Source organism: Dermochelys coriacea, chromosome 7, assembly GCF_009764565.3.
Source record: "Dermochelys coriacea isolate rDerCor1 chromosome 7, rDerCor1.pri.v4, whole genome shotgun sequence".
NCBI classification, from domain to species: domain Eukaryota; kingdom Metazoa; phylum Chordata; order Testudines; family Dermochelyidae; genus Dermochelys; species Dermochelys coriacea.
Window position 1 is genome coordinate 13,580,966 of NC_050074.1, and position 10,692 is coordinate 13,591,657.

At 38.3% G+C, this 10,692-nt stretch overlaps 1 protein-coding gene across 5 annotated transcripts in view; it reads left to right on the plus strand.

The window, feature by feature from the left end:
* Nucleotides 1–8,820, plus strand: part of CNTN6 (contactin 6) — a 223,589-nt gene extending 214,769 nt beyond the window's left edge. For 4 of the 5 annotated variants that reach the window (XM_043518977.1, XM_043518978.1, XM_038411465.2 and 1 more), the window contains 3 exons: nt 4,961–5,073; nt 6,873–7,041; nt 7,758–8,820. In XM_043518977.1, the coding sequence (XP_043374912.1) occupies nt 4,961–5,073; nt 6,873–7,041; nt 7,758–7,858 (383 nt within the window). In that variant the 3' untranslated portion in view covers nt 7,859–8,820. The remainder of the gene's footprint in view (nt 1–4,960; nt 5,074–6,872; nt 7,042–7,757) is intronic. The other variant, XM_038411464.2, reaches the window with a different exon arrangement.
* The last annotated feature ends 1,872 nt before the right edge of the window (nt 8,821–10,692 follow it).

Consider the following 10,692-nt stretch of genomic DNA (forward strand, 5'->3'; position numbering starts at 1 on the left):
GGGTGCAATTATACTCCAACATTATGAGGTCTCGTTTACTAATATTTGAAAAAAGCTAAATTCCTCAGAAGATAGGTATTTTATATGTGACAAGAATCGAGTAATAGTAATAATAAATGAAACTAGGTACTAGCTCTCTAGATACTCTAATATTTATTACTAGAGGACAGTGTAGAATGTAGAGTAGGTATGGGCCTGAACTATAAAGTTCTGATCTAGAACTGAAATTCCCCACAGTTCAAGGGGATTTGGATCTGTGTGTTTTAGGCCTATCTTTAGTATTTATTATGATGGACAGCAAAAAGGTTAAGCACTTATAACTATGTTCACTAGCAGCTTCATTGATAAGTTCCCACCTCCACCACCAAATACCCACTTCTCTGTATGTACCAAAATACTTGTGGTTTAGTAAAGCATCTGTGTTTTCTTTTGATTATTATGGCACTAGAATGATATATCAAAATGAGATCTGCCTATCAGAATATTCAATAGGATGAAGCTTCTAGCTCAAAAAAGTCTAATTCCAAATATTTCAAAGATTGTTAGGCTTTTGTTTGTTTGCTTAATTTATTTTAAGAATAATATTGTATTCACGTTATTTTCTCTCTGTAGGCCAGATCTCCCAGTCCAGTCACATGGCTTTCTACACAGACCCAAGGAGGTGTGAGGGATGGGAAAGATAGCTGTAAGCCACCTTTCTTGTCCACCAATCTGGGACTGGCTGGGGGCCAATCTGGCCTCCAAAGTAATTTGGAGGACTGCTCTAATTTACACAGGTAGTGACTGCCCCACTGACTGTTCCATTAGCACAGTGAACTCCAGCTACACCTTCAGGCCTCCCCAGATGTATCCCCTACAGTGGTGGGGCTAGGAGTGGGCAGGGTACTGCTGGCTACATGGAGGAATCCCAGAATACCACATTAGCTATACAAGGTTTGCAGCAGCCAGGTGGAGGGCAAAGGATCTGGCCCCAAGCTTTTATGTTTTTATTTATTTATTTATTTGTGAAATCTGCCTTACAATAGCTATGGAGGGAAAATAGAGGCGTAGGTAGCCCCATGTAGGATGTAGTGAGGCTGGTGAATCATGCATCCTCCCCTCCTCAAGCTCCTCAGGGATTCTCTGGAGAGGATGGTAGTACCACAGGCCATATTACCAGTCCTGTTGTAACCCTCTTCACTGGTGGGATCCCAGTTTAAGGGGCAGCTGAGACCACAGGGCATCCCTGGTCATATTGCTCCACTGGAGCCTTGTTGATGGGTAGTGCAGTGGGGAGGGGAGCCTCTTGGCTCATTCCACTTTGGGGATGGTGGGGGGACCCCACTGGGATGGTTGAGGAGAAACTGAATTTCATTCACGAAGTTTCCCCTTCTTAGCCCGTTTTTACTGGGAATCCAGCCCTGGAGCAGGCAAATTGAAAGTGCTCCTCCTCCCTTTGTTCTTCACTTGATGACCACCCTAGCCCACAATGCCGTCTATGTCCACACTGTGCTATTAGTGTCCAGTGGTGCCTCCCCACCAGGACATGATAGCAGCAGTGAGTGTGGAAGGAAGGACCTGGGCAGATACTGAGAAAGCAGCCTGAAAGGAGGCTGTGAAGGTACTGAGTGGGAATGGGTAGCACAGCTGAGATTCCATTTTGGAGCTAATTGATTGTTTGATAAAGCAAGAAAATTAATGTGCACTCTGCATTTTTTATTCTGCTATGTAAGCCAAAAATTATTAAATACAACTAAGATCACAGGGTGCTGTATATTTATCACAGCAAGGACACCATTACACATAGAGCCATATGATTGTTTATTAGGTTGGCAAATGTGACTGCCATGAATTTGTGCTCTTGGCTACATGTTTTGGAGGTCTCTGTTACCCCTTTGGTGTTTAGGAAATTCATGGTGGCTGGCCAGCCTACATTCTTGTGCCGAAGGGAACAAACACTAGTTCTAGATTCTGGGTGGCTTTTACATACATATAGTAGTATGGCCCAGACTTCCCTCTGCAATCTCCTTCCCCTTCACCTCAGTTTTGCTGCACAAAGGCAGCCAGAATCTAATTAGAGAAAATTATTGTATCTTCAAGGAAGCCCATCTTATTGTCCTTGGCACAGATCAATTTATCCCCTCTTTTTCTTTGCACATTATATGGGACAGATTTCAGTTTTTAGAGACATAAACCCCAACAGAGCCAAGCACATGCTTAGCATTAATTAGCATTAAGCATGCGAGCAATCCCATTGCTTTAAGGTTAAGCACATGATTAAATGCTTTGCTGAATTGAGGCCATGCTCATTATTACAATCTATTTGATGAACACTAGTTGTGAGGATATTTCACTCTGTGCATTTTAGACTTTGTGAACACTTCATTGCATCTGTTGCTTTGAGTTATGACTATGCTATTTGTAATTTGCTATTCATGCTGTATGACTGGTCACCTCAGTAACAAAATATTACCTATGCTCTCTGATCTGATAACTGCAACTTTTAGATACAGGAGGATGTTTGGATAACTCTCCTGTGATGCAAACAGATGCATTTTGGCACAACAAAGACCTTTGTGGTGGCTCTTGGAGAAGGGTGAAGATCATCCATGCACAAGTACTTGCAACACTACCATGAAAATACCTGTGAGAATACACAATTGGTTGAGGATTCGTGACACTTTCCCTTCACTGAACATCCTTGTGAACAAGTAATTGCTTGAAAAAGTGTTTGTGGAAAGCAAATAAGAGGTTGTGAACACCATTTAAGTGAATTCACTTTTTATGCAAGTTCATGAATGTTTTTTTAAAAAAAGAAATCAGTATTCACCCAGCTTTCACACTATTTCTCAGTGAGGGAGCAGCTGAAATATACACACATCTTTTGGTTACACCTCAGTTGTTCACCAACATCTTCCTTTTCTAATGATAAAAAGGATTAAAATTCTCCACAATTATGAAACAAAAAACACTACTTTTCTTGCATTATGTAACAATTAGTTTGTTCCATCTCTGAAGGAAACAAAAGAGATTACAGACTGTTACCAAATTAAAGGTTCCTTATAAATTTACATACTTTAAGTGTCAAGGTCAGATGTGGGAACGGCAGTGCATAGATTTAAAAGGGGAGAAAATGGATCCCAGAAAATTAACAAGTTAATTTTAGGTCTGTGTCATGAAAACCATAGGAGTCCTACTGGTCCTAATGAATCCCATTTTCTTCCTTTCAATCCAAGTCTACATTCATAGACTTTAAGGCCAGAAGGAACCAGTGTGATCATCTCCTGCACGTTGCAGGCCATAGAACCTGTAATAGATTTATAACCTCTGGTTGAGTTACTGAAATACTCTCACCGTGATTTGAAGACTTCAAGTTACAGAGAATCCACCATTTACTCCAGTTCAGACCAGCAAGTGACTTGTGCCCCATGCATCAAGGGAAGGCAAAAAATCCCCAGAATCTCTGGGGGGGAAATTCCTTCCCAACTCCAAATATGACAATCAGTTAGATCCTGGGCATGTCAGTGAGATCAACCAGATAGACACCTAGGAAAGAATTCACTGTAGTAACTCAAAGCCCACCCCATCTGGTGTTCCATCTCTGGCTGTTGGAGATATTTTCTATTAGCAGTCACAGATGGGCCACATGCCAATGCAGGCAATCTCTTCTCATTCCCTTAATTTCTAAATGCTTTCTTCCCAGAAGTGTTCCCTAACCAAGAAGGATACACCATACAGCAGGATACAATACACCATTCTAAATCTCAGATTTACTTCAAAGATGCAGTTTCAACTTCACACATCTGTGGAGAACTCTGAATTTTGCAGGATTTGATCCCAGTCATTTTAGGGTAGATTTTCAAGTCACAAACAGCATTTAGGCACTTGGTCTAGATCCATAAAGGGGACTTAGTCCAGCAAGCTGAATGAGGAGCTCCCTAAACTAGCCACTAGGAAATGCCAAGGAGTGGGGAGGGGCTCAAGTCCCCCCCAGTCTCCACTCCAAGATATTTAGGTGCCTAACTCCAGGCAAAAGGGAGGCACCTACCCCTGTTTGAACCATGAACCCTCTCCTGGAATTAGTCTCCTAATCCTAGTCAGTCCTTTCTCGTGAAAAAAGACAGCGGATTGTGAGCATATGTATCAGATTGGGCCTCACAAGCAAGGCAGGCAGGGGAACATCTCATTTAGGAATCCTGGCATGGCTAGGGCACCAAGCAACTTGGTGGCAGTCAGGACTTAGGCATTTTTTGCACATGCCCACAAGTGGAAGCTTAATTTCCTTAAGGACTCCAGGTGCCTACTGGGTTAGGTGGCAGATGAGCAGGGTTTTGAGGATCTCAGTGGTGCCTAAATTCAACATTGGATCTCAGTGGTGCAGAAAGGTTCAATTTAGGCACTAAACTTTTAAAGGCATTTAGGTGCATAACTCCAGTTAATTGTAGCAGGAATTAGTCACCTAAATACCTTTGAGGATCTGAAACATTGTGGATCTAGCACCTAATGCATGTTATTTGTGCCTTCAAAAGTCTACTCTGTCTACTGTACACAAGGGTTCCTAAAATGCTGTCAGTCTGATCTATCAAAAACAGACTTGTACATTGAGCTTGTTTCAAGCTTTGTGACCTCATATTTTGTTTTTTTTTCTGATATCCACATAGAAAACCATTTTGTAATACATTACATCTAAATACTCATAATAGTACTAAAACTTAACAAAATCTATTCAGTGTACTTAGTATAGGCCAAAAGCAACAGATTCGTCCTATATTCCAAAATTGCACTTTTCTCAGTAGGTAATTTGTGTTATGAGTAGAACTTTACAATTCTAACCAACATGTTAGTGATGACTGACCTAAAAATATTTTTACTCCTCTTGGTTTGGATCAGCCGTGCATTAGTTACTTTCATGTCAGCAGCTCATTCAATTATACTATGCAAATTAATATCCAGTTGTATCTTGTGATTATCTTTTTTAAAGCACCAAGTCAACCACCAGCAAACATTGCATGGAAACTGACAAATTCAAAAATATGCTTGAATTGGGAACATGTAAAAACAATGGAAAATGAATCAGAGGTGTTAGGCTACAAAGTAAGTAATTTCTTTGTCTAATTATTCATACATATTGGTTATAATAGAGGCACCACAAGTAGAGCAAATGCTTCATGGCAATCATACTTTCCCTGAGACTAATCACTAAGTGCAAAAATATTGACTTCTTCAGTGTTCTTCAGACAGTTAAATAGAAAAATTAAAATTGGGCTGCTATCAGCTCTTGTAATTTGTCAATGCCTAAATGCATCTCCACACAGATCACAGGATAGACCTCTACATAACAAAAGTGTCAAGGAGCTCTACATGAAAATCATTTAAATAAATCGATTGTTTTAAAAAGGTAAATTTAGTATAAAGTCTGTTCACGGTGGTTTTGACCAAAGAGGGATGTGGCCACAATTCAGTTCAAGAAAGGAAAAATTCTTCATTCCCATCGTGAAGAATTTAGACATTGGCCCTTAGACCCAGTCCTGCAAAACTCTTACTCACATGAGTGAAGACTTGCATGAGTAAGGGTATGCAGGACCTTTGAATCATTATTGTTTTACTCCCCCCACGGCTATGCACAGATATTTCCCATGAAAAAAAAAAACCCTGTCCAAAAAAACAAAAACTGTGCAACATTTCTGGAAGAGAGATGAGCTCATACAGAACATAACTCACGAGGGAGTAACAGTGTGATGAGCTGCACACTTTTGGGGACAGACTAGACTGTTGAGCTTCGTTACGTTCACTCCTTTGTGCTTTAACCATTTGCTTCTAGGCAATACTTTTCTATTATATTTCAACATTCTAAGAGCTCTAAGTACCCACTGCAATAAACCCATTTTTAAAATGCCCATTAACACCATTTCTCCATCCACTTCACTCTGCAGTTTATATCTTTTTAGCATAAAAGTGTCAAAAAGCTGCCAAGGGCAAGGAGTTATATACTGTCATTGCTGTGCTGGCAAAGAAGAAAGACTTCCTGAAGAAGAGCTCATTCTTGCAGCAGGAGTTGCGTCTAAATTTATCTCTGGCTAGCTCTCATGCACCAGTGAAATAGTCCAACCAATCTGTAAATTGGCACAACGATATAACAAAAAGACCACATGAATGCAGTGAGTTATGTGTTAGGAGAGAAGAAGTTCTAGTTGACACTATCCAAATTACTGTCTCCTCTTGAGCTTTTTTAATACATACACCAACAGGTTGCTTTACTTTTTTCAGATTTGCAGATAAGCATTATGTTGCAGTCAATGGGAGTATTTGTATTGATTCTGATGGACTTCGGATCAGAAACAAATGGGCAGATTTTCAAGGGAGTTCAGCATGATGGGTTCTTTGCTGTTTTGAAAATGGGGCCATAAGTGTCACAAGGGGAGATGTTGGGCGATATGCACTTTTGAAAATAAATCCCTCGTTTGGATACCTTAATGAGAGCTGAGCTGTTTTCAAATCAATTGTTTCAATTGTGGATGAGAAACATTAAAATCTGGCCTTAAGTGCATCCTCAGTAATTCCACACTGGGTGAGATAGAGACATGAATAATACATTTTTAACAATCTTTCATGACCTTACACTTTAATTTATGAATACTGTGTTGCACATAGGACAAGGACTGGCATTGTCATTGAAGCACTACACCCATTGGGCCCCATGTGCTGAGTCTACACAGAAAATTATTGCAACTTTCTGAAGTGGTCTGTGTTTTTCTCAATAAATCTGCAGGTTTCTGAACATGCAGAATTACATGTGTGTGAGATATGAGAAATAATGCTCTCTTAGAGACCCTTAACAAAAGCAACTACAAAAATCCAATTATTTCTGTTTTTTCTAATCCCTTTATATTTAGATTTCGTACAGGCAAAATAGACAAAGCAAAACTCATATATTGGAGACAAACAACACCTCAGCTGAGCTTCTGGTACCATTTGAAGAAGATTATCTCATAGAAATAAGAACAATCAGCGATGGTGGGGATGGCAGCAGTAGTGAGGAAATTAGGATTCCAAAAATATCAAGTAAGTTTTTTTTTCTGAATATTATTGTCTAAAATGAAGCTAGTGCACTTCTAAAGGGAAGGCTAACTAGACCTTCACCACCATCGATGAGCAATAGCATGGCTTAATGCTACGTAAACCTAGACCAATCTCTGGTATAGTTTTATGTTTAATGCAAATAGGGGAAAGCAATTTATATAGTCTGCGTGTGGTCTAACTTTTCAGGGTTTCTCTCCCTCAGCAGTGGCCTAGAGAGTGGGACCAAAACTCCGTGTGGAATAAGTGACTCTATTCAACACAAGGGTGTGCCTAATAGGCATTATGTAGCACTGATTTGTTGGTAATAGACTTGGGGGTGCATCTCCTCCTAAAATACCTTCAAAGAAGGTGCCAGCTATCATGAAAAGGTTCCTCTTTTTCTCTTGTTGAGATGAAGTTATGTCATTTTACTTCTGTAATTCCTAGGCAATGCTGCTGTAAAAAGTATTATGTGAATCCATTAGCAGTAACGAAGCACCATGGTCCTGATCTTATGAAGTGCTAGCATCTGTGGGCACTGAGGACACTCAGCACCTTGCATGAGCTGATTATGAATTAATATAATTCATAACATTTGCATATGTATTTTTGTTGAAGAATTTGAATGATTCTGAATTCGGTGAAAAATAGATCTGATACAAAGTACTCTTGCATATGAATTTACTTGCCTGAGGTGGTTTTATTTTTGTATTTTATAGGTTTAAACTCCAGAGGAACAAAATCATTCCAGTTGGTAGTCCCTGTGGTAACAATTGGAATTATGATTCTGAATTGCATTCTTACTTTCTCAGCTCTTTGATGATTAAAGCCAGGGACAGTCATGGACTTTTATCCTGATACTCCAGCCACAGCCAACATGCCCGATGACTATACTATTGGGGGATGTGAATATACACTGTACATTATTAAGAATGTAAATATCAATATTGCATTAATAAAATATATTAAAAACTGAGGATAAAGATATATAAATAAATTAAATGGAGTGGTGACAAAATATAGCTGTGTGATTGTAACAAGTGACACCTATTATATTTTGCAAACAATGAGGTATGGTACAAATCCAGTTTAATTATATGACCCACATGAAAGACCCGGGCCAACTCATAAATGGTGAATTGATAACAAAGAGGGAATAAGTTTGCAGGTGTTTGTGAAGTGAATATTTATCCTGTCTTCCTCATTTTAAGCTATAAAAAAGAATAATAATCAAACTTTACAATTTAATGAAAAAATATTTGTTTACATTTTGCACCTATTTGTATCAGGTTACCACCGTTAGGATGTTGCAAGACATGAATCGACATATAATGTAACCTTTTGACCTTTACCAAATTATTTTCTCTGAAAAGGGAAATAGTCATCTGTTTCTACAAAAGGAATTAGAGTCCAATCCGAAACTCATTGAACTCAGTTAAAACAATCCCATTGACGTCAATACCAAAGGCTGTGGATCAGGCCCTTAAACAGACAATATTTCTTATGATACAGCATACGCTAAACCACTATATTCTCAAAGACATTAAAAAAAACTTTCATGCAAAGAAATTATTCTGGTCAATAAATCAAGCATTTCGGGGGGGGCTAAATATTTACATTAATATTATTATAAAAAGGAACATCTTCACGGTTGGTCTGTGAAATATTTGATGTACTATTTTTCTTATAACTGTTTGGAAATTCAATGTAATTTTGTGTTTCATTTTCTAAATCATCTGCTTCAGTTCTGTTTTTCTAATAAATAAATAACTGAATAATCCAACCATAGTGTTACTTAAATATTTAAGACTATATTTTCATCTTTCTGCTTTGGGATATACTTTGTGTACATAATTTCCTTTAGCATTAATACAATTCACAATCACACAGCAGTGCCACTCAGAAAATGAAAGTTGATGTGTGACCTTATAGAAAACTCACCACACATTTGCACTATATCTTTTTTATACCAATGCTACCGTATTGAATAAAATGCAGTCACTGAAAGAATTAATGATGAATCTGAGGAGAGCTTTTTTCCATTACTAATAAAGTATACAGAGGCTTGTTAAAAAGCTCTGCATATTGATTTAACATAAATAATCTCAAATGTTGAAAAAGTTCTGAAATGTTTTGTGCTCAGCATATAATTGCAGGGTATTCACGTTTATGTAGTCCCCTGCCTATGCATAGTAGATGAAATCCTGGCCCTATTGAAGTCAATACCAAATCTCCCATTGACTTCAATGGGGCAGAATATCACCTGATGATATTACATTACTGACTAATCTTAAAGGACCCTTAAAGGGATCTGACCAGGAGATACTGAAATCATGTGGTGGGAGAATAGGGTCCAATGTCTTTAATGTTTTGTAAAGTTGCTCTTTAATCAATTCAGCAAGAGTATTAGTCATAATTTCCACAGATTGTCTTTCTTTCTCTCAGTTACTATATACAGTATAGATTTTACCAACCTTCACAAGGAAAAATCTCAGTCTTCCATAGTGTTTAACTTCCACTGTTTTCTCACATTTACCAGAGCAATGATATTATATCAGAGCTTGTTAAAATCCTTTGTCACTAAAAAAAAATACTAGTTTCCCGACAGATTCTGTCACTATGTATTAATTGGTATTTATTTTGCCACTGTTTGTAACTGTAGATTCATCTTCAGGTGGAAGTGTGAGGGGGAAGGAAAGGAGCAATGCTTTATATTTATACTACACGATGATGAAAATCACCTGATTAAGTTCTTCAATTTATTCAGTTATTAGACAGTCAAACTCAGCCCCATAGTATGTGACTATAAACCATTTAAAATAAATGAGTTTGGCCCAAAATGTGAAGTGACACTACTTTATTATAGCTTGACAGCTTTGTGAACACCAATATCAATGACTGACTCTCTCACATTAGGTTTGGGGGACCAAAAAGTTCCTCAGCATTTCACACTAGTTTATATTCCCTCTTCACTACTGAATACTGTGTAATGTGCACCCTCAGCATAAAGACCTGTGCTGTGTCCCCTTTCCTTGTTTAAAAAAAATGAATATGTAGAAAATATTTACCAACACCAACCCTTTTCATGAAACATACTTACATGTTCTGAATGTTCCTACTGATGATTATTGTATACCCATTCCCCTTCACAAAAGGTCCCAAGGGAAAAGAAATCTATTCACATACTAAGGAGCAGAGGAGTAAGAACAGATTCTTATTAAGATTAGTATTTATTTTGAACAGGGTCACATTTTTCAAAGCTCAAAACAACATGCTCATCCCTAGGCATGGAAGGCCTGATCAGCAGCAGAGCCAGTGCTGCCTATAACAGATGTGAGCTCAAATAGATTGAGGGATGTCATTCTGCAGACTAGTCACCCCCTGGCATACACTTTTAAAGCACTGATTAAAACACCACAGAACTATGTTGAGATTGAAAAAGAAATGCTGGCAATTGTGCTTGGTTGTGAGCAGCTTCATGCATATGTATATTGGCAGAAATCTGTTGCGGTAGAGATTATAAACCACTGGAAACCATATTACCATTGTGAGAGGTGACACCTACACTTCCATAAATTAGCATGCACTTGCAAAAACCCTTCATTAAATGTGAAATACAGGCCCAAGGAGGAACTTCCTATAGTGGACATACTT